The 25,238-nt window shown below is 39.3% G+C and overlaps 1 protein-coding gene across 5 annotated transcripts in view; it reads right to left on the reverse strand.

Annotated features, from left to right (window-relative positions):
- The window catches only part of TENM2 (teneurin transmembrane protein 2), a 480,855-nt gene that overhangs the window by 73,289 nt on the left and 382,328 nt on the right, over positions 1–25,238 (reverse strand). For 3 of the 5 annotated variants that reach the window (XM_062502010.1, XM_062502012.1, XM_062502011.1), the window contains 3 exons: positions 8,230–8,424; positions 2,748–2,948; positions 1,021–1,206 (listed from right to left, as the gene is read on the reverse strand). In XM_062502010.1, the coding sequence (XP_062357994.1) occupies positions 1,021–1,206; positions 2,748–2,948; positions 8,230–8,424 (582 nt within the window). Of the gene's footprint in view, positions 1–993; positions 1,207–2,747; positions 2,949–8,229; positions 8,425–25,238 lie in introns of all 5 variants that reach the window. The other 2 variants (XM_062502009.1, XM_062502008.1) reach the window with 1 other exon arrangement.

Raw genomic sequence — 25,238 nt, forward strand, 5'->3', positions numbered from 1 at the left:
CTTCTAAGGCATACTTCACAGTCCTCCAAAAATTCTCTGGAGAAAAGCACACTTGCCTGAACCTCACAGTCTCAGTAGATGGGATACTTTTGTTCCAGATAAATCTGCTCAGACTTCTCAGAAGGGATGTGATCTCTGAGAATTTCCAATTTTTGATTATAGCTCAGAGAAAATAACAGTTTTCTTCTTTGTTTTGAGTGAGTTTTCAAATCAATCCAAATAGACTGCCTGACCGCTTGTAGAGACAAAATAAACAACTTCACTTAGGAACAATTAATTCCTCTTCAGAGGAAATTTTCAAGCATGGCAATTGAGAGGATAGAACATCATTGCTTTTTGAACTTCCCAGGCTGACAGAGCCCAGCTGAGATTCTGATGCTGATGCTGCAGTGAGCTGCAGGGTCTCAGGGAAGGGGTCCTGCCATGCTGGCATTGTCTCTGTGCAAGCAGCAGGGCCACTGCAGGATTCGAGGGAGCTGCTCCTGTACCACCAGGAGCACACACTCCCCCAGCACTCGACCCCTGCTCCGGGTGCTGCTGCTGGGGGTGTGTTTCACATGTGGTGTACAGCAGCAGGAAAGCACTGATTCATTGGACTGGTAAATTTAGAAAGAGGCCATTCACACAAGGAAATGCTTAGTTGAGTTTGAAAATCATTCGGGCTCAGATGATAGGAGATACCCATAGTAGAATATGTTGTATCTGTTGATATCACACATGGTACCATTTGTTACATCTTTACTCACCAATGTGGAATTTGTTGTGTTTTGGGGTTTTTTGTGCCGTTTTTTCCCGTTTGTTTCATTTTAATTTCCTCTCTAAACCATCTTGTTACGGATTTGAAATGATTCCAAGAGCCTATCTGCATTTCCCCCAACACATTCTGAGCCAGGGTTAATATCTGAGAGCACTCGGGTCCTTAAGGGAACAGCCCATTACAGTCCACGACAGTAACTATGTCTCTACGATTTATGAAAAGAAAGCAATATGTGCCTGTTTCGGTGCCTGTCGTTTGCCTACCAATGGTGCAGTGCTCCCCATTCCAGCCCTCTCTGCATTCACACTTCCCATCTTTACAAGTCCCGTGCTCCGTGCAGCGGGGGTGGCACACACGCTGGTCACAGCCCGCTCCTGTCCAGCCCTCCTCGCAGCGACACGTCCCGCCCATGCACACGCCGTGGGTGCCACAGTCCACGGAGCACACTTCTAGGAGAGAGAACAGCAGTCACAGCCAGCCTCGGCGGAAAGGCAGCTCCAGCCTCTCAGAAGCTGGCCTGCTCATATTCTGATGAAAACTTTTATTTTTTTGTTTAAAAGTAAACTAAATTAATAGTCGCTTTTGATGCCGTAAGGTTTTTCAAATTTTATATTTTTTCAAGATAAATGCCTTTATGTATTTTTAAGATAACTACATTTATATTTTTCAAATCCTTCACTGCATTAGTACATAACTCTAAACCCCATAGAAAGTGTTAGCTACTGTCTACACATTTTGGTGAGACAAAACAATTCTTCTAGACCCAAAACTCAAGGACACCCCACAGCTCCAGACCCCGAAAAGCATAAAAAAAGTGAACTGGGGGGAACAAACTGGGGGAATATGACTTCATTACCTGCAGCTGTAATTGGAGGATTTACCCCAGATATGTAAATGGACCAGATTTATATCTCTGAGAAACTCGTGGCCATTGTCCATCCTGGGTGTAGCCCCTCTCCGAGGCTTTTGACTGCCCAAGGTGTACCTATAGAAGGCCTCTAATAAATATTCACTTTATTCTCTTATCCTTGTCTAGCCTCTGTTCTAGGTAGCCACTCCAAGGCATCAGTAAAGGCATTTGGAGGCAAATCTGCAAATGTGCACTGCGCAGACCTTCAGAGCTGCATCCTCCTCACAGATACAAATGTGTCAGAGGTGCTGTCCCCAGCAGCAAAGGAGGGGAGCAGGTGGCTCTGCTTTACTCAAACCTGGACCTCAGGTGATTTTGACAGATATTGATTTGCTAAGAATTGAGACTGAAACTCACCTAAAACTCATTTGGCAGAGAATGGCAGCAATTCAGGGTCATTTAGAATGATGGGTAAAAGTCACCTTCCAAGGAGAGATTTTGGATTCCTATTACTGACATGGTCAGTTATCCTGTGTCTCACTCCAAAAACTACTGCTCTCTGCCAGCTGAAGTTGCAGATAAGCAGAAGGGTCTTTTGCCCCATGCATCACCAAAGAAAGTAGCAGCGAAACTTTCATTCTTGAATTTTTCTGCCTGCTTATCCATAAAGCAGAAAACACATCTTGATATTCATGTCAGTGGTGGAGTATTCCAGCTGATTAACCTTAGGAAACAACTGAGTAACTGTGAAAAATGTAAATATTGTTTTGGTTTTGACCTACAGTACCATCCCAAGGTTCAACTGACAATGTAAAAGCACAATTCCCTGTATTATTTTCCCCATAAATGATGGATATTTTAAGAAACAAAAGTACACTTATGTAACTTCTTCAGTCTAAAAGAGAATCAGCGTAAGAACAGAACACAAACTCCTAACCTGCACCAACCTCACAGCCCCAAATTAAGAACGACATGAAAATATATATAGCGATACATACACCCTTCTTCCCAACAAAATTAACCAAGTGCAACAAAGACAACTTTCTCAGTTATTACTTCATATCAAACTCACCATCGGTATTAACCTTTCAACAAAATGGAAACATGATTGCAGAGTGAGGAAAAAACTCATTTTCTTACCGACGGAGCAGTCGGGGCCCATCCAGTTGGGGTCACAGCTGCAGAGCCCCGTGTCAGCCAGGTAGGAGCCGTGGCCGCTGCACTGCTCCGGGCACTGCGCTCTGGGCAGCTCGCAGCTCACTCCTCCCCAGCCGGGGCTGCACAGGCACTCCCCGTTCACACACACCCCATGGCTGGAGCATGTGGGGTCCAGGCAATCCACTGCAGGAGGAAACGAAAACCACCGACAGAAGGGTCACTTCACACAAGGGCATGCCTGGGAAACGCGCCACGAAAAGTCTGTACCGCAGTGAGAGAGTAAAGCAAAATGAGGTAGTTCTCCAAGGCGCGTTAATGCCTGGTCTGAGAATGGGAATGTGAAGTAATTTACGTTTTTCATTAAATAAATCGAGCGGGATTCCACCGTGCAATGACAGCTTACTGCAGGAATGCTATGGTGGAGAAGCATGAAGGCTTAAAAACAGCACTTATATATATCTATGTATAGTCAAGAGTTCCACACATAAACCTGGAGACATTTCTTCTCAAATACATTGAAACTCCAATGACTCATGTATTGCATTTCAATTACAAAATAAGTTAATAATTTGCAGTTTTAACGGATTTTTTTAAAATTTGGAGTATCTTTATAAAAACTCCTATTATTACTACTGAAATGTTAGGGCATTGTTTGAACATTAGGACAGCCACTTCAAGTACACAGAAGTCAAACTGTCAGTAGCTTTCTGCTTCATTTAGACTCCTAGTCATTCAGGCACTTCTCAATGTTTGATCCATGGTCCATTAGTAGCTGAGCTGTGAAACTGAGAGCTCTGGTTACTTCAACTCATATTCTAAACCAGCAGATTGTTTCTCTTAAAGAAGTAAAACCAGGTACAGATATGGAATTTAACCCAGAAACAACAAAGTGAAAATTGTTGTGATGGAAAATGATGCAATGAAATTTCAGTTGCTATTTCAGTCCGATAAAGGAATTTTACAAGCTGTCTTTCAAATAAACTTCATCAGGAGCATTATGAGTTTCTAACTTTTATCTTATATCATGAATCGCTATAACAATACTATGCTTTACTGCCAATACCCACATGGAGGCTTTACCAAGTGCCTTTTGCAGTGGAATTGAAGGCCAAGGTCAAAGTCAAGTCTTAAATAACTTAAATTCATCTCATGACTGGTATATATTAGCTCACAACAGCAGGACCAAGAATGATTTGCATTCTCTCTTGCTGCTCCAGGAAGATCTGAGTTTATAATGAAAGTGATTTATCTCTCATCTTTTCTAAATTGATCCTTCTAAATTAAGGCAGAGACATTTTCACTCCACCTGATGTGAACAATACTTGATCTTTCAAATCTCAACTTTTCTATAACACAGAGTCTTACGAAACTATTTTATTTAGTTGCAGAACATCTAAAGCAAGTATATAGATTAGGTAGAGGCAGAGGATTGAGACTGTTTAGAGACACAATAAAATGAGTTATCAGAATACAGTAGTATAGAATTCAGAGTACTGTAGCACAGGAATAAATTACTGTAAAGATTTTCACTTTAATGATGACACTGGCTATTGTTTTGGGTTTGTTTTTTCTTTTTTCTTTAAGATTTAAAGCTGAGTTAATTGGACATGAAAATATTATAATGCAATTTTGTATTTATAGGTAAACTAAGATTGGTTTGTGGTTCACCTCGAAGTTGAAGAATTACACAGGGTGCTTGTCCTGTATTGTTACTCCTTTGTGCTTAGCCAAATTATAAGCTGTCTGAAGTTAACAGTGCATCTTTTATACAACTTCTATTGAACTCAATGGACACGGATCTGTGATGAAACATTCTGATTGAATAAAGAAGTACACAAAAACTTAGGTCAATCTGATTTAAAGATGAAGGTTACTTCCTCCCCCCACTCCCCCAATTTGGTCTATTCTGGATTTTTTTTAGAATATGTATTTTAACAGAAAATGTACAAGGGTAATACGTGTATAACATTGTTATAGGGCAGCTAACTTTAGGAGATAATGATAAGTCATAATGTACTCTCCTTGTCAGGAATGTATCATCTTCCTTCTCAAATGAAAGTACTAATGAAAGGAATGTGGAGCATATGAAAAACACCACCCTCTGCTACAGAAATTAGCTGTCTTCCCTCTATCCTGAATTACAGTGCTCATGCAGCTTTGATTTATTTCTACAGAATGAGCCTATCAATGCCCCTAAGCCCCCAGCCTCCCTTGTTTTACAGGATAACACACTAAACACCTTTGTCCTTTGTTCTAGACAAATGTGCTTTACAGCTGTTTTGTTCTATCATCTGGGTAAGTAGTAGCTTTCAAAGTTTAAACTGAGGAGAGTTTTTACTCTGAGCTCCAGTCTCGTTCTATTTTAATGCATGCTCAGAGTTATCATCTCGGGCCAGATCCTTGCTGTTGAAATTAGCATAATGTGATTACCTGCAATAGAACTGCATTGACTTGTGTTGCAGAGGTTCTGGTCCTGAGGTGTAGCAGGGTTTACAATGATATTTAACCAGGAGTTATAAATGGACAGTCTTTGGTGTTTAAGCAAAGGAGAATGCGCCTTAGCAAGCACGTTAGGCTTGGAATTCACAGCCCCCTGGCAGCTCACATCATTAGAGCTCATTTAGTATTGGGTCCTCTGTAGATTTGACAAAAAAAGGTACTGAAAGCAATTTATATCCTTAAGGACAAAAAAGGAGGTCAAGGAGTTTTCTGAACAATATGTACCATGAAGTCCCCAAAGAGCCATGAATTACACTTATGAAGTTAAATGTCATTGAAAAATGACTCAACCAGTAAAGTGATGAGAAAACCACCCTTAACTTAACCTAATTTGGCAATTTCACTTGTGTCCCTCCATCCAAAAGTAGAGTGAATGAAGCCTGACAAATACGCCACTTCATCTTCCACAAAAATTTGTTAATAGAAAAACAGTGTTTATGCTGCAAAAAATGTTCATCAAAAATATTGATTTTAGTGTCACTTTCATTTCAGGTAAATTGTTTGAACAATATAACCATGATGAATATCAGAAAGAAAAAGCTATTGGGAAGAAAAAAAAAATTGCTGACCCACTTATTCTAATTCAATATCCGAGTTGGAAAATGGCAAATGAATCAACCTTTGCCATTCCTTTTGGAAGTATAAATCAATAGAGGAGATTTATGTATTATATATAAAAACGGAATTATTATTTCTATCATTCTACCATTAAAAGTGTAAAATTTCTATTCATGCAAAAACTTTGACTAAAACTAGATGATTAATTAGAGAGACACCACTTCATAGTGTATCCTGTCTCCCACAGCACTCAAATTAATGTGAGAAATATGTACAAAAGAAACAGAATTTTACAGTATAAACATGGTGGTTGATTTTTATTTATTTGCAAATTAGTTCATTGACTTATTTATTGCCCAATCATATATGCAAAAGGTTACTTTAACCTTTCTTGTCATGCTATTGGCCCTTTCCAAGTTTGCTATCGATACCTCCTGCCTTTGTAACCCATTAATCTTTTTTAGGAAGAAACATATCCTTCCAAGCACAGTGTTGATCAAATAATATATATCCTTCCATCTCACATAGCCATTCATCTCCCAAAAAGCTCTGTTGACTGAGGGTTTTGTTGTGCTCCAAATGTTGGCTGGAGTTAACACCTCTGCAGAAAGGCCTGCACTGACTTTTTCTGTAAACTTCTCTGGAGCTGCTGATGTCCTTGCTTCACCATTCCAAACATTCACCTGAGGATAAGATGGATTAAGCACTACAGGAGCCTATTTCTCTTACAGGAGTTTGGGGATCCAAGGTGGATAGAGCCATGGGGATCCATGGCCCAGACAGACCACAGCCATTCTAGAGAACCAAAATCAGAGAGAGAATTCCATGCAAAGAGCTGGAAATTACAATCAAAGAGAGGGAGGAATGGCTCGCAAAGTAAAATTTCCTGAATTAAATGAAACACAGACCATTTTAGGCTATCTACCATAATCTCTCTAATAACACGAACATTTATACAGCAACAAAAAACATGATGAAATGTATAGAACTCAATAGGACCAAGCAAACAATTGCAGTTAGTACCAGAAAGAGAGGTTCTGCATTCCTGGGGAATAGACTGGGTGCTGTAGAGCATTTTAAAGACAGTCTTTTCCATCTTTGATTTTGATAAGAATGATAGTTAAAGCAAGGCATTTTATAATTTTTGAATATCTCTTAGTATCATACACTCAGGGTGAACTGAGAACTATCAGTTCTAAGGGGGAAAAAAAGGACATTACAGCATTTTCTGGATATAGTTTAAAATGTAATACAATAAAAACAACACAAAAAACTCTTGACTTCAATTGAATTCTGTAGAAAAACTCTAATAACCAGTGTTGAGAGATTTAGTGGAAGAAGGGGACAGGAATGAACTGAACAAACAATTGCAGTCCCACCAGTGAGGATCCTTGTTTTGTGGTTTTTTTTTTCCTTTTACCACAAGTTAAGTCAGACTCATGCAAGATCTTGTCCTAAAGGTGATGATTGCGGTCCTGAGAATAAAACCCTTGTGGTTTGTATATCCACAGTTTTCTTCCCTTTGTTTTCTGATGGGCAAGGTAAAAACTGATACACACAGTACCAATACAGCTCTGTAGCCCATCAAGAACAATCCAGAGAGAACTCCCCAGTCCTAACAGCATGGCATCCCAGCCCTACCATGTCAGTATTAATATATTAAAGGATTAATTAACTCTGGAGCACGGTAATATATTTTAAAAAGAAAAGCAGTCCAATTTATGTTGTGCAGTCTAACAGAAAACTCTGTGAATACAACCATTACTGAGCTTAATTTATGACCACATTTTGCATGGGTTATTTTTAAAAATTTCTTCATTGTACATACTCAAGGAATTGGACACTTTCAACCTGAAAAGCTTTTCTGCATTTAAAGGACATTTAAAGTTACTGTTAGTGTGTGCCATCTACCTTTCCTTAATCCTACATGATTGCAGCCAACAGGAGTAATTTGCTCCACATTATATCTGTAAGTAACATGGATATCCAAGTCTTTCAAATATTTTTCATCAGTTTCTGTCTTAATAGTGATTGATATGTGCTTTGTGTGAAGTTGAAGCTATACAATTTTGTCTATCACTGCTCTTTTTTCTTCTGCATTTCACATCTAAATTGTTCAGTAAACGTAATTCATAAGATTTTTCGTTACTCTTCAACAAAGGAATTATTCAGGTTTACTTGAGGTAGACACTCTTAATAGTGCAAAGAAATGTATGCAGATGGCCTGAAGTTTTGTCTGAACTCTGATAGATAAGTAAAATTGTTTCAGACTACAGTTTTACCCTCTTTTACCTGTTATGGTGGTTTTATGCTCAGATTTTTATTCTGTTCTTTCCTTTTTCACTAGCCATTAAATAAGTCCCAAAACCAGAAAACAAAGTAGCAACAGAGAAAATAAATATCCTACCTTCCTCACAGTTTTCTCCTTTATAGCCCACAGAACAGACACAGTTCCCCTCGATGCAGGAACCATGACCTCCACATGAGGGGTCAATACACTGGCTGATGGGCACATCACATTCTGGACCTTTCCAGCCACTGTAGCACAAGCAGGTGCCTTTGGAGTACTGACCATTACCACTGCACAGAACTGGGCAGGCAGCTGGAAAACGGAATGAAAGAAAAACAGCACACAGGGTCATGCATGTTATCGTGTAAAAGTGCACTAAAAATCCACTATCAAACACTTATACTCAAATACGTTCATTTACTGGGGACAAAAAAAAAAATCTGTGGTAATTCGTAGTAGTTCAGTTCTTCATGTCCCAAACAAATAATTTGATTGAAAGCACATATGTGTTGGGCATTGGGAGAATACAACTCCTATTCTTTGGAGAATACTGATAATGTTTGGGATAAATAATATGGTAATGTGAACAGATTTGAGTTTGACATTACTCTGCTTTTTTTCTCTAGGTAACATCCGAATTTCCCAGCTATTCCGTCCCCACAACAGCTTATTATATGGCATCTTTCTTCTACCATAACATCTCTTTATTAGACCCTTTGGCTTCCAGTGTAAGAATCTTGAACACAAGGATGACACAAGCTTTCAGCTACTACACATGCACCTTGCCACCACTATCCCTGCTAAACCTTGTTTCCCTGAAACCCAGTGGCAGCTTTCACCCTGTGTGTATTGGCAAGAAAGCACCACTATTACTTACCCCTCATCACTGTGTTATTCAAGGGGGTAAGACATTCTGAGCAAATATTCATTTACGCTAATGAAGTGAAGCCTATGCATAATAAAAGTAGCCAGTAGGTCTTGGGTGCCAGGAATCAGATGTTGTACATATATAGAGCAATGGAAAGAAACAAGTGGTTGATTAAAACCCAGGTGCATAGATTTGTTTCACTAAGTCATATTCACTCCTATGTGCTCATGTATCCCTTGGGAACATGGCAATCTGTGAACTTCCGTGCCTGTCAAAGACTGTGTGTGTGGTCACTAGCCAGAGAAATGGAAAAAATAATGGAGAAATAACAGAAAATGGGAGTAACGAAGTGAGTCTTTGTGAAAAGCTTGGAGCACTTTGGTCCTCTTTTCTCTGATGCAGTTTGATAAAGACAGAAAAGTATTTCCCTGTCTTTTCCCTCTTCAAAGTAATTAGAAATGATCACCCAGTTTTACAGTGCCAAAAATATACTCAAAAGCTACTATTAATCATTAAAAGGTCCTAACGTCTTCTTGGCTTCTATTATCCCTTTAACCCGAATCATCAAGAAGAATCCAAGTAATTGATTTCCTACAAAGAAATGTGGAATGATCCAGTTATTCAACTTCTCCTGCAATCCTGTTCAGTCCTGCAATCCTTATTAATCTTACCTGTCCCATTGATCTGCTGCAACAACACATTTCAGGATAGATTTTTTAATGAATTTTCTTATTTGATAAGGGAAAAAATAGATCAGAAAAAATAAAATTCAGATTTCTAACCTGAAATGCTATCTAAAATTTAGAGTGCTGAGAACTATTTCAATTAAGACTAAAGATACATGGGCTGCATATCATATAATGTGTATAATATTTTTTGGACTAATTGTCTTCTACAGTAGAACAATATCAAAGTCAGGATGCTGAAGCTTGGGGTTTGCTACGGCTCCTGTGTCTTAGATCCACATTATCTATTCTTTGGTAGGAAGAGGACTTCATTTTACTGCATTCCTGGTGTTCTCTCTTACTGAAAGTTTTGTCCAGCTGCTTTACTATGCACTGCAAAAACGAACAGAAATTTTAATAAATTAAAATTTCTACCAGCGATATTTTCATTTCAGATGTGATGTAAGTTCACAAGTGCTTTACTGAGTTCAGTGAAAAAGTTCATGCTAAATTTCTACTGGTTTTGCTTTTAGCACCTGGTTTCAGAGCTAAGTTTACTGAGCCAGTTATACTGAAGTACCACACAAATTGTCCCCACACTGCACTCCAGCCTATCTTACATCTTTTTGCACCTCAGCATCAAACACCTCTCCATGCTGTACCAGACACTGAACTAACAGCAGCTCGAATGCTGTATGACAATTCCTTCTGCCTGCATGTTCCACAGAGGAGCCTGGCTCAGTTCCCAGCACGGCCTTTCCCTGCCCAGGTGTGCAGCTACTGCTCCTGCAAGTCACCAGGTGAGCCAGAAAGAAAGGGAGCAATCTGGCACCACTTCCAATTTTTGGCTATGAAGACCTGGGGGCACAATTCCTTTGTCTATAACTTTCAAATTCACTGCAATTTACAGGCTTGTTTTGGGCTGACACTGACACATTTCCTCAAATCGGTGTAAGAAAGGCAATAATTTCTGTCCTGCTCTCTTTGCACAGTGTACAGGATTTTTTTGCAAGTGATCAGAAGGCAGCCTCTCCTGAAGACCTGGAGTGATCATGAGTGGCAAGTTTCTTGGTGTCATCTTGCACACCCTGAAACATTGTACAGACGCTGGTCTTTCATTTGGAACTCACTTTAACACAAAAAAAAAATCTCTTTCTCCAGAACAAGGCACCCCTCAGCTCCTTTATGTGGAGGTTAAGCCTGCAGTCCCTTTGGTCAAGTCCACCACAGAAGGAAGAAAATATTGCTGGATGAAAATTCTCCACATGTTTCCATGCCACTACAGAGACTCAGAGCTGTCATTCCTGATGGCTTCCCAGTGCGGATCCCCCAGCTGCACTAGGACACACTTGCCTCTGCCCACCCAACTCCTCAGCACACTGTGACAAAGCTGCATGGAAAGAACAGGTCCCAGGAAGGCTAAATGAATCTGTGGGCATTAGGCAGTTTCTTTGGACAAACCTGTTTGTTCAAGTAGTTACAAGGACAAAAATGTAAAGCTGACTCAAAAGCTGGCTACAAGTGAGGAACAGCTCTTTTTGTTTTGTTGTTTTACAGTTCATCATATGACTCAACTCCTGAAAGGATTTCTGTTCTGCAAACCTTTCCTCTGGCATGCAGACTCAAATAAAGACAATAAGTCTATTTAAACAGCACACTCTCTTGGGAGAGGGACTGAGCAGAAACAAGCAATTTTAAAAACAATAAAAAGAGAAAACCAAACAACAAACATACAAGCCACTTAACTGTGCTAGTCTAGACCTAGCTAGAGTGCTCTGGACCTGCAATTCTGTGCCAGACACCTGCTGTAAGATCCCTTCTCTGCTTGCTTTGCCCCTAAGTCTCATTAAGCAACGGGTAACTGCAGTCCAGCTGAAGGTGATGTGTATCTGCTATTTGGAATTTGTCTGCAGGAAAGCCATTCTTAGCTCCTGCTTTTGACCTGCAGGATTTGCAGGGTTCAGCTTCTGGGATACCAGAGCCTGGCATGACAGAAGAAAGGTTACTGGATCTTGCTGGGTCTCGGGCTAAAGAGCTCTCACAGCAGTTTTTTTAGTGCTCCCTGACTCCTCTATGGTGCTTCAGGAATTTAAGAAAAGCTGAAAGCCATGTCACAGCTTTTCATTCCTCTCTTCATGTTTCTATCAGGTCAGAGGTCTCGCTGTGGTTCATGGATCTATTCAGTCCTTGTGAAGCTTGTCTGTAAATGGAACAGCAATCTGCCTTCAGGGGTTTCCCAGGATGGTCACGGTGCCAGTGACATCAGAACTGACTTTGGACAAACAAGAGAATCTGTCACTTAACCTTAGAGATGAAGTGGATACAGTTAAGACACTTGCAGTTTACAGCCACACCTTAATCTACAACCCTCTGCTGGAGTTATTCTTCAAACTATAGAAATATCACTTTGAGAATAAGAAAAATGACAGAGATTCTGGGACAGATTTTAGCATTTCCAAGACTGCCACGTCACTAAGATTGCAGGAGAAACATGTAAGCAAGAATGCAAGAAGGTCTACATTATTATGAGAAGCTGGCTTGCTGCTGCTGTAATAAGCAGTTCTTCATGACTGCTTCTGCTTTGCATTTATAGGGTTATATATGGGTTTATGTCCTGTGTGAGGAAGAGAGAGAATCAAACTGCTTTTCTATGGAGAACAGGAGCAGGTGGCCTAAAGAGAGTTCTGCTATGCCTATTTGCTGGATCATATTGCTGCAGGAGGAGACCCAAACCAGTCCACCCTCATTTTCCATCCTGGCAGCTTCAGCTGATGTGCAAACTCCTCAAGAATATGCTGGAGTTCTTGTTATCAAGGGCTGCTTGTACTTCCCCATGTGCAATGGATGGCTCCTGGTCCAGGAAAGAACTGATTGCTCAAAGTCTGTTGAAGCAATGAGCTGAAAGGTGGTTTATGTAATGGAACAACCACGCTCCATCCCATCTCTGTGGGGAGGTTGATGGCATATCTTACACCAGCACTGGCAAAAAGTGGACAGAGGTCTTCAGGAGTAGTTATGGCAACACTCAGGCAACTTAGGCCAAAGGGTATATATCCTGAGTGAGGTTTGGACAACACAAGGACAACACCTATTTACCCTAAACTTTCTTTGGTTATGGGATTTACCCTTTACTGGTATTTGAACAAAATCAGACTAAATTTTTAACATGGGGCTCAGCTGATGAACAAACCTGATGGAAATCTGAGTCCTGCAGGCTGCACACATTTGAGAGCATTGATTGAGCAGGAAAGACAAGCCAAACATCCCTCTAAAAGTTGTCTCTCTAGAGGGTATTTTGAAGATACGTTCATATTCCCTGATGTATGAGGATTTGGTAACAGCCTATTACATGTGGATGAGTAGAGGAGACGGCCAGGGATAATGCCCAAAGAGTCTGGCATCAAAAGCCACCATTTTGTTCAGTGACAACCCATGGATATCCCAGCTGCAGTCTGTGTACACACTCCTTGCACCCCCCTCCAGTGCTCACACACACATACTCACCAGAGCAGTTCTTCTAGAGCATGGCAAGAAACCAGCAAAGGATATCTGAGGAGACAAACTCTTGGAGGCTGTTGAAGAACTTGCATTAGTTACACAGCTGCTGGGTTGAGAGGCCTTTCCCTGCTACTTGCAGCTCCAAACAGGATGTGAAGGCAGAGTTCTGGCTTGGTTTCTCTTGCTGTAGAGCAAACGTTACCCTGGTGCAGACAGTCCTGTACCACTAGGACCTAGGCTGTCAGTTCTCTACTATAGACTTTTCTCAGTTCCTCCTTGCAAAACAGACAAATTGGTATGTTTCTCTTCAAAGTTATTTGAGTCTCTGGGCACAAATACATGCAGACTGGAAAGGTTGTTGAATTTGCATCTGCAATGCTTCCCTGTCCTGGGCCAGGTCAAAAGCAATGCCCTTATATTACTCCTATTCTGCAAACAGCTCAGCTTTACATTCAAATGTAAATTTTCAAACACGGCAGAGGAAGAAAATAACTTTTGGTCTCATCTAATTTTTTAATGTGTGTTAATTTTTTAATTTTGTGGTGAGATGCCCATGACAAAAAAAACCTGCAGGAAGGGGTGGTATTTGGGTAAGGGCCAGAACGGTTGCATCCATAATGCTTGCAAGCCTCCATCTTGCATAGAAACCACGTTTTTACCAGAAGCTGGTGTGCAAAAAAGTTGAGCTTGGCTTTTTGTTAGCCATGTAAATAGTATGGAAAATCAGGACCGAGTGTTCAAGTGTGAGCTTAAGACTGAAATAAAAGAGCACTTGAAAATTATCTACAGTGCCTGAGTACTGCTGACTGTTCCAAAAAACAATTTTAACAAGATTATTTGACAAGTTAAAACTCATGGAAGAACATTCTGATCGATCATAGAATTTTGACAAATTCATGGAGCAATAATCTGCAAAGGCTACTGAACACAAAGAGGCTTGGTCTGTTGTAGAAAGTCCTAGCACACACTATCTCTGGAACCAGAAGAATTTAATGTAGAAGCAACAAAGAGAAATAAAACTTTTACTCTCCCTCAGCTATCTGCTGTATGTCACCATCATAGCTGAAATCCTGGGTAAAATGGAATTTTGGTCTCAGCCATTACAGCTTTACTTCCCTCTAAACAAATAAACAAATTCTGAAGAGATACTATAGTCCTACCTAAGGTATGTCCAACCTTGTTGAACTGTACAGAATTCTGCCACCCCTAAGAAATTTTTTTTTTTTTTTTGTAGGTGTTCCTGTTTAGGAGGAAGAACTAAATTTCAGTCACAAAAATTCACTGAACTGATTTGGGCAGTCTTGCTATGCTCTTTGGACATGGAATTGCACAAATTCCTTGTTGCATAAAGGAATGAAATCCACACTTAAATAATGAAACTAAAGTTGTTATTTTTTTTTTTTTTTTTTTTTTTTCCACTGACCACTAGGAATTGAATTGAAGACAGATGTAGGTCAAACTTCTTAGCATTGAGCCCTACCAGCAACCCTTCTGGGTGCAGTTCCTGAAGGGGATAATTAATTCAGACTCTGTAATACCTCACACTTGGACTTCCTTTTAGCAGAGATTAGGCTGCTACTGCTGAGAGATTATGCATGATTCTGCCAACATATAAAGAAGATGGATTCCAGTTTTTGACAGTCTAATCTGAAGCCTATAAATACACTCCAGGTCAGCTCCAAACTGGAGCAGAAATAGAGGAAAGAGCCAAGACAAATGTGTACAATCGCCTGGTTCCTAACCTGATAGATGAGAGCAGAGTCACACTGCACTGGCATTTTTCTCTTTTTGGTCTTCATGTTGGTAATGCATATGCAGCATTTAGACTACACATATTAATTTCTCTTCAATGGACAAATTAGATTGATAAGTAAGCTGGTGAAGATGTGTTTTACTGATGCAAGAGTTGAATCCTACAACCATCTACCAAAGCCCCAAATAATTTTAGATTCACTCCTAAAGCTACAATCAAGTTCCTGCTCACCTAAAATGAAGTCATATCTATTTATGTATGAAGTCTTAATCTAAATCAACAAAAACCACTATGCCCAAAGGAATTGAAAGCATCTGCATTTTAGAAAATCAGCCCAGTTATTAAAAAAAATAGTTGCTGTCAACTTGATTAAAAATGTTGGCTCTAGACTTTACATTAATATTATAAACAAAAAAGTGCTGAGGCATCCCTTGTTTCATTATACATCCCATATTACACCAAATATTTGCCCTTAATTATCATATCCCTTGTTACACCAAGTGTTTGCCCACAGACATTTCCAAAAAATTAGAAGACATATAAGTCTACTTAGTTGTAGTCTGAAAAATACAATGGTTTTGTTTGACAACACTTCCCTTCATATTTTCCATTTAAATCTATTTTAATCAGTTGGCTGCACATTTCAGTGCTTGTCTGCAAACCTATCAGTTTTTACTGAAGTTCATCTGTGTATATGAAAATCTGAAATATTTTCTAAGACCACTTAATGGTTTATGTTGTTTCTCCTTTACTAGTCTACACTAACTTTATACTACTTTCCTTGTGAGAAGCTGTTCCACCCCTAGCAAAATCAGGCCCAAGAAAATCATTCTGGAATGGGAGACTGAATGAATCCAGGAGTGTTTTATCTCACCTGCTCTTTGTGCCTCACAAACCTACTATTTGCACAGTCAGGATGAATGGTGTTTGACTAGTATGGCAGCTCTTCAGAGATCACTAAATTTACTAACTCCCACCAGGCTAGAACATTCTTAAGAGCAGTGACAATTAGAAAGATCTACAAAGTCCTTTAGGTTGCTCTAAGAGCTTGTGCTCTTCCAAGCAGAAGTAATCTTCTAGAAATTGACCCAGAAGCAGGAGAATGAACAACCATGAAGAACTGTCACTGACACGACGTGGTTTAGTAGTTACTTCATCAAACTATTTGCTTTGACTACAGAATACAGAGCTGATTCAAATGGCTGAGCACTAGTGCTGCCCTGCCCTGGCAGGCACCAGGTCAGCATCAAGAGGGAATGTTTCTCACAGCAGTCAAGCTCTTCTCTCACTACTCCAGTTGCCCAAGCCCAGCCCTACCAAGCTCCCAAGCTCTGCCAAACTTCACATTAGCAAGAAAAGAGGAAACCCACAGAAGAATTTCCAGTAGAACAAAAAACCCATCAGGTGTGTCAAATCTCTGACATTCAGAAACCATTTGGGGAAAGGAGCACACGCTGACTTAAGCACTACAGTATGGATGCTTTAATTAATCCGGGGTGAATTTAATTGCTTTAGTTAAGTGGAAATCGGGTTAAAAATGATGCAGAGCATGCTGGGGTGTTTTAAAAACATGACATATGAGTTGGATGAATCGATAAATTAAAACTGCACAGATGTTTTAATTAAACCCAGGAAACTTAACAAAGATCACTAGAGACTTTTAAGCCTATGATTAATTCAATTCATTTAAAATACCTGTAGAGATATGGGGATGCCTCCATTTTGGGAGTTATAGAAGTTCTCAATCGATAAGTACTTAAGCTGTTCTACAAAAATAATGGTATGATTTTTATAGAAGTGACTGGACAGCATTAATTGCACAATTAATATTTACATTCTTCCCAACACTCAGCAAACTTTTGCTTTGGGCCATATTTATCACAGAGGTCGTATTTTTTCTCATGCCTTCAGTGTGAGACTATCTGTCAAAATGCAAACACTTGGTGTTACCTCCTCTACCATTGTATAAGTATCTATTTCCATTATGTAACTGCTCTGCCTAACAACTTACAAAAAAATCTATGTAAGAAATACAAATGTGTCTTCCCATACTAGCACCAATTTCCAGAACCAAAATTTCTAAAAAGGATCTCTTTGAGGTTGCTCAGTTGGTACAAGTAAATTTTGCTTCATTATTTAATCCCTGTAATATTTTCAGTAACAATAACAATGCAGACCATAAGAATAAGGAAATCAAAACTACGCCAATATTAAACACCTCACAACTATTTTAATGGTGGATTGAGAGGACTGAAGCCCCATTTCTGCTTTGTTGAAGATGAGCTTAGACAATCTCACTAATCACCAACAAAGACCTTAGATAAAGCTATTGGAGTGCTTCAGGGAGAGGGAAAGAGACCACTGTTCTGTCTCACTGGAGAAGTCACAGATGCACATAAAAGAACTTCAAGCGGCATAGAACAAACTACAAACTGGAGATGGAGACAAAAGAGGACATTTGACTGCACTGACACTTGATAAATCAGCTAGCTGTGCTGGGAGTCAGATGTCGTGAGGACTTTGTCTGGTCAGTACATTCTAGATTCAACTCTTGGTCAGCTGGGTTGTTTCTTTCTCCACCATGGCAGAAGCTCTGACACTGTCATTGCTAAGGGAAGATTGCAGCTCCCCACACAGTTCATGAACATGATTTCCAGCCAGTTCCTCTCTCTCTGCTACACTGCTAAAGAGCAGCACAGTTCAATCTCTTTTTCACATGCATCACTACGTTCAAGGAAATGGAAGTTCTGACTTACCACAGAAGAATGAGACTGATCACTTTGCCACTTATTTTATGCCTTTGAAAAGGAAGGAAAAAACCCGAAGTAATCAAACCAACTCTTTTTCTGTGAGTAACACAGAATCAGAGCTGTGAAATTCCTGCTTTAGATATAAGCAGTGAAGTCGATACAGGACCACGCAAAGAAACAAGTTTTACTTCCTACCAACAGATGGAAACCAACAGATGTTGAAATCAGCTACTGTCACAGGCAAGCATGCAGATATTCATTCGTATGTTTTGATAACTTCATCACTAGGAAACTGCGGAGGAAGGCAAAACTAAACTATTTCAGAGGTTTCAGTTGCTATCTCAGTGGAAAGATTCAGTGAGGAATCAGAGAGATGATGCTTCATGCTCACAAAAAACAGCAGTAAGGACAAACATCAAATACCAGAAATTCCCTTCCAAACATAAGTGTTGTGATCCATACCAGAAAGCACTAACAGCACAGAGTCACACTTCTAGAAGGAACAAAAAACGTGAAATATTTCTTCAAATACTTTTGGTAAGTTTTACACCCCTCCCAGTGGATGCTGTAAAAAACTATTGGTCCTCTGCTAGTGGCTTAGCTCTGGCTAAACAGCAATCCAGCAGATGCAGGACTGCACCCACAGGCTGCAGCATTCAGGGTATTTAAAATGCAGACTGGTTTGGTCTAATTTTAGTTACTATTACTTGCCTTGTTAAATTTACCAGAAAAGTTAAATCATACCATGTTTAACTGCCCAGTTTCATATTAGCTGCAGATATTTAAACATTTTGCTACATCTGAATTAGAGATTTTTTTTTGGTGTGTGTTTGAGAAAGTGAAAGGGGATGATAGTTAACTGAATTTAATCTTACTGAAGTAAGGACTAAATATAGAAAAAAAATATAAATTACAGTTTCAAATCCAGATATAGTGTAGGTGTGAAAAAAAGTCATGCATGCTGAAATCCAAAGCTATGATTCAGGGCTGTTTCTGTTATTCAGGGATGGAAAATGTCTAAGGATGTCTGAAAACAGTTGTAATTCTAGAATGTGATTTACAATGCTACTTAATCATAGTCACTTCAATGACATTTGCCATCATCACAAGGACTCCAAGATGATCCCTACACAACTGCCAAGATGAACCCTTAGAACTTAATGAAATAAACAAACACCAGTACAATTCCAGGGAGACAAAGCAAAGTAAAACCAAAATGTAGATTGCACCACAATTAGATAAGCTAACCAATTAAGCACAAAAACAAATTACAAGGCACACAACACTGCAAGCACAATTCAGCTCAGCAGAGCAGAGTGGGAGCAGAGAAATTCTTGGCTACCAATGGAAGTATTATGAAGGAAAAAAGCTTTTTGGCTTGCCAGAACTAAGCTGCACAATGGTTTTTGTCCTGCATGTATTTATATGGATGCCCACTTCCTTGCTGCACTCAGAACCTTCTGAAATATTCTTCTTATTGGAACTCCACTGAAACAAAATATTTGTGCAAATAGATGTGTTTGTGCTGCACATGTATAAGAAGGGAAGAAAGAGAAGTTACTGATAATGCAGTCTTCAAAGGCAGCTGTGAGACATCAAATAAATGTACCCAGTTTTTATTAAGTATGAAAGTATTACATAATGCTGTTGAAAAAAATCCATTAATAGGATTTTACTGTGTTTCCATGTGCTTTCCATATTGGATATAAGCAAAGCAAACTTTCTTATAATACTAAGCCAATAAAATTGAGTTCCAGATCAGCTACAGTACTTACTGCCTGTGGCTCTCTTTGGTCTCTGAATTTCTCCAGGTGGGGCAGTGAATGATCACATAAAAAGACCCGAGTGTTTGCTGAAATCAGAGACTGCAATTCCTTATATGTTCACTTTTTACTTATCATGTTTTGTCTATCACTGGCATCAGTGACTTCTGTCAATCATTGTAATCTTCCTTCATTACTGAATTCCTCAGTATTCAACCCTCCCCCTTTTTTTTTTAATCCTTTTAGCCTTGTCTGAAATTTTCTCCCGCAGAATAAATCTGCCTTCTTAACTGCACCACTATCCTACAAGCTCTTTGGGAAAATGAATCATACATAATTTCAAGTTCATAGGCTGCAGCAGCAATTCAGAAACATGAGAGGACAATGTAGTTCACATGCACAAATTTGACTGTATGTTTACTGGTGTTCTAATACAGAAAACATGCTAATAAATTTCTACATGAGATGCAACTATTAGGTGCATTTAACACCATTCAATATGTTTCTTTAAAAAATTTACTACATTTTTGTTGCCCTGTAGAGGCCCAATCACAACAAAAAGAAGTAAGGATGTGCTTCTAAACAACAGGAGAATCCCTACTTAAAATGATTCAGGACAAGATCTTTTGCAGATAAATTCTTTATAACCCTAAATTCAATGCTGGAAACAGCAGAAGCCATAGAAACTTTAAGAACAATGTAAAGTTAATCTTTTGCATATTGAAATCTACATACTTAAAGTCTGTTTCCTCAAGTATTCCCAACACTACAAGCAGCTCCTGGGTTCTATTTCAACTTTGCAAATACTCTCTTACAAAGAATGCAGAGGGTTTGAGCACCAATTCCAGCCTGGTGCAGAAAAGGGAACAACCTGAGTGCTGCCAACCTTCCTGCTCAAGCTACACCATACTGGAGGGACAGGTACACATTCCTAAGCAGCAGCCAAATGTTAGGATGTTAAATGCCTTGTGTTGTAACAGAAATTTAACAAGGTATCTGTTGTAGAATTCCAGAGACCAGACCCTCCAGCCGCTGTTCTTAGTTCTAATCTCCAAGAGGATCCATGAGGATTGATGAGGGAAGCTGCAGACTAGACACCATGGCTCCTATTGCCTGAGCTCCTTCTGGAGCCATGGCCTCTAACAATCTGACAGAATTCAGCCTGTGACCCCTTCAGCCCTTGGCTCCTGTTTAAATTGCCAATTAGAAAGAGTTGTAGTGATGGATTTTGTGTTGTGGACTTTTTTGTCTCCCTGTGTACCTGACACTGGATCAAAGCCACTATCTCATTTCATGCAGGAAAGCTAGCAGCTGATAGACAGCAATGGCTGTCAGTCATTGTCAAAATAGTTTACATGTCTATTTATTTATTCTGTAATTAATTTTAGGCAGAGTTAATGGCACAACCCCTGTTTTAGAGTGTAATGCATTTCTATAAAACTAAGAAAAACAAGGGCAGGCAGGCAGTCACTGCCGTGTACATAAAAATCTGGAAGGCAACTGAGGACATGACCAGTTTGCTAGAAATGAAAATAGCCTGCTAATAAAATATGAGACTGGGAAAATGAGAAGAAAATTTATAACAAAGGCATTTTAAGGTACTGAGTCAGAGAGGTGGGAACTGCTGGAGGGGAACACTGCCAAAGACAGCCTTGTCTGTTCAAGTATCAAAATGAAGCTTCCACCCACCGTGAGAGAAGATTTGAGTGACAAGCCAGGGCTGCGCTGCTGCCGCAGCACGCACACAAGTTGGCACACATACACACATAAATACACAAAACCCAAAAACAAACCCACCCAGAAAGCGATACAAAGAGAGAAGCTGAACATGCTGAATTCTGTCAACTGCAAAAAAGGATGTGAGATATGTGTGGGTGACAAGTCAGGAATGCAGCATTTCCAGAGAAAAGCACACTTTTTTTTCTTCCTTCAACAGTACAGTTTAAGTGTAAGATGATACATGCTATGATTATGAACATATAAGATGCTTACCAATAGTTTTTTCTTCTTTATCTTTTTTTTTTTTTTTCTATCTCACTTCTTCTCAGCCCTACCCTGCATTCTTGCTCTAGCAAAGTGGAAAATACCGTAACTCATTTCTTAATGATAATGAAAGTATCATTCAATACTTTCATTGAGGTTCATAGTTGGATTTTTTTTTTTTACTCATTTTCTTGCCTCACGTTCAGTCTTTGACAAAGTTTTTACAGACTATTTTCTGCATTGCATCTCTAGGTCAGAATTCTGCCCTGGCTTCCAGTAAATAAAATCTACATTAAATAAACACCTTTTTCTCCACATTGGTAAGTTCAGTTTTCTTCAGTCATGTTTAGGTTCAACACTGCTTCAATAATCATATTGTTAATTTATTAATCTAACCTTCATCTGCATGGCTCTTCTTTCTCACTCTTGTTTCAGGTTTTTTATCTAATGCTCTAATATCATTCATGCTCTAATATCATTTTACAGACTCCCTTCACCCCACTCTACTCACTTGCTTGAATTCTTTGAAGGACTTCAACCTTTCTAGGAGTTAGGATAGGATGCTTTTGGAAGTCAAATTTTAGAAAACAGAATTTCTACTTTTTTTTGAGCGGTTTCCTGTGCTCAGTCTCCCCTCTGAAGGCCCCATTTGCCCTCCATTATCCACAAGATGTTATCTGCCCCATCACCTCTCTTTAAAACTGCCTTTACCACCATGTTCCCCCAAGCTGACAACAGTCACACTGCTGGTGTGTTTATAACATGGCAATATCACCACTCTTCCTCTATTTTCGTATCTGTCAATTGGTTCCCTTTTAAACTCATTCTCTTTAAACTTGTATTGAGGTGGTACATCTCTGGAGTCAGGGGCTGCTTTTATTTATTTGTTTTGCATGTAAAGGATTAACCAAAATGGGTCAGCTTTAACTTATATTATTGCTCAAGACAATATCTTAATAATGCCACAAACCTGTCCTTTTTTCCTGCACTGCTGCTCCTCTCCAGCTCTTTGCTCTGCAAACCCATCTGGTGATGGCATCACTGTGTTCGAATCACCCTCCCTCACTTGTCTGATCCATAGCCAGCTATTGCATTTGCAGGGAGTCACTTGGATAGTTCAAGAGCCATTCCCCAGTTTGACTGTGTCATGGAAGGCCCAAAGTGCTGCCCCACCTCAGCTCCCATCTTTTCTGTGAAGCCGTGGCCATGTGCAGGGCAGGCAAAGGAAAAAGGGGATTTGGTATCCCCTCTCTCTCCCTTCAGAGTCCAGGGAGCTTCTGTCTGCTGAAGCTATTTGCAGTCCCTGAAATTTTGAGCCAAGTTATGATGACAAATAGGGCTTCCCTGACTCACACAGAGAGGAAATATACACTCCTGTATTTACCAGCATGTGCTGGACATGGTTCATTCCTGTGGGCCATGTGGTCTACAGCAATGAGCCATGTACTGAGTTATTCTGCAGGAGGCACCCCAAAATTTCGTGTTGTCCCCATTGGAATCACTCCCAGAACATTGTATGCCACTGGGAGCATTCTGGATGTGGCACAAAGAGAGCAGTTTCAAAGCAGGGTATTCAACGAATGAAAAACATTATGCACTGTTGTCCAAGCAAGAAGCCTCTGAAAAGCCTCAGAGCAAGATGAGTCTCAAACAGCTGAAATTAGATAACAACTGAAAAAATACAAGAGTTGCTAATTCTAGAAATTACACCTTACTTACCTAATAATTGTCAGCTTTTTACATTTTTATACAGAGATTAATAGCCCACACACAACAAAGAAAATGGCAATGGTAGGAACTCTTACTGTGGTGCAAACAGCAACTCCATTAGAATAAATTTAAAGAGAGAGAGACTACACTTTACAGCTTTGTAACTATTTAAAACTAAATAGGTGTTTCAAAAGAAATAAAAAGAAATTTAAAAAAACCTACCCTTCTTTTTATACTTATTAAAGTGGCGCCGTCCTTTGCCAGTAAGCCAAAAACAAACAGAATGAAAATAAAATAATGAAAAACCCACACAAGGAAAACAGGAAAAGAAATTGCGAATAACATAAATCTGAATAATTAGAATTCTTAAAATCAGATTTAAAAGTCAACTGATCCAACATCACACAAATTTATGGTTTTAAAAAACCCAAAAGCCTTCATTTCATTTAGATTAAAATATTAAACATGTTTCTTATTACAATTGCATAATCAGCTAGAAGTATCTTCTAAATGGCAACTTCATGGCAGTTGACATAAGCTACTTGACTCTCTTTTTGTCCTTTCACAAATTGGACACCATCTCTTAGCAGGCTATGCTCATCATATCAATGTAGAAATCCCATGTGATGGTGCATTGTTCACCTTTTCAGATTAGCTAAAGATGCTTATGATGCAAATCCAAGTATTTTAAAATGCAAAATTAAAGGAGGCTCTGTTCACAGTTGCAAAACAGTATTTGACAGAGTCTTCAGAAGTGGTTTTGTTAAAGGAGTGGAAGAGTTGCATGCCCTTCAAATATCTTATGAGATGAAATGAAATTACAGCCAAGTCTGAATCACTTCTAGGAACTCAACTTATTGTAACATTGAACTCTGTTCCCAAGTGGTGAAAGGCAGGACATGATGAAGGATGCCTGCCTGCAGATTCACCACAGACCTTGAAAATCCAAACTGTGATCAGACATAAACAGCAAGAATTCTAAGCAAGAAGAACTTCTTGATATACTTCAGTGGCTACATCACAGAAATTACAGAAAACCAGAGATGAATACAAAAAGGTGACAACACCCCAAAAAATTAAGATAATCACAGCTGCATGTCTGATTCTTTAATTGATCCTTGGCAAGAGCATCACTTTTCACCAATAACTCCTACATGTAATTGTGGAAAAGAGGTTACTCACAGTGCAGTTCAATTAACAGCAAATCTTCCACTGGCTTTAACTGTACACACTTGCTTTATCAGGATACATCTCCACATGGAAATATCCTTTGATTATCAGATTTTCTTTTTCTTTGTATGCCATATCTTATCCACATGAGATCAAAATGTATCATTACCTTTTTTGTACGTCAGATGGAATTCTTTAACACTAATAAGGTTAAACTCCAAAGGGAATCTTGTCTAAACAAGAATGGAGTATATCTGCTGATACTGAGTACCTGATAATAAGATATTTCCACAGAATGAGAGTGAGAAATACCCCACACAGTGTTTGGCAGGAGTGTTTGAGAGGGTGAAGTTCCATTTTGATCAGGGTATGAAAGTATATTACAGCCTGTGGGTTGGGCCAAAAGTTCATCTCTTTCCAATAATTTTCATTGTGTTTTCTTGAAGCTAATGGATCTGAAGTCAAATCTGTACTGTCTCTCACAGCTTTCCTTCATTCTTATCTTTTAGAACGGAGTGGATGGAGGGGTCTCTGTGCACTGCCTGCAAATGGTTGGCAGAGACTCCCCTGCTGTCTCACTGCCTCTGGTGGCCTCAGGACCAGCCCTGGAACAGGGCATCTGTGGGATAAAGAATCATGTTTCCTATCTAGCAGACCTGGGGTTCACACAAAGAGAAGCTTGCAGACTACTGTTACCGCATGGACAAGTTCTTAAAGCCATCTGAGCAGCTTGTTCACATTTTCTCCACATTTCTCTGTTTGAGTCTTGCCTGAAATTATTTTATGGAAGAGAAATGAGATATTAAAGATGCACTGGTAGGGAAATAATAATTGAAAAAAAATCAAGTTGAAAAAAAAACATCCTTCCATACTTGTGAAAGTTCAAATATAAATTTAACTGTATGGTAGATGTACATTAAATATATGTCTATACATGTAATATGATGTAAAAGATGTAATTGTCTC

The sequence above is a fragment of the Cinclus cinclus genome, chromosome 14 (genome assembly GCF_963662255.1).
Source record: "Cinclus cinclus chromosome 14, bCinCin1.1, whole genome shotgun sequence".
NCBI classification, from domain to species: Eukaryota; Metazoa; Chordata; class Aves; order Passeriformes; family Cinclidae; genus Cinclus; species Cinclus cinclus.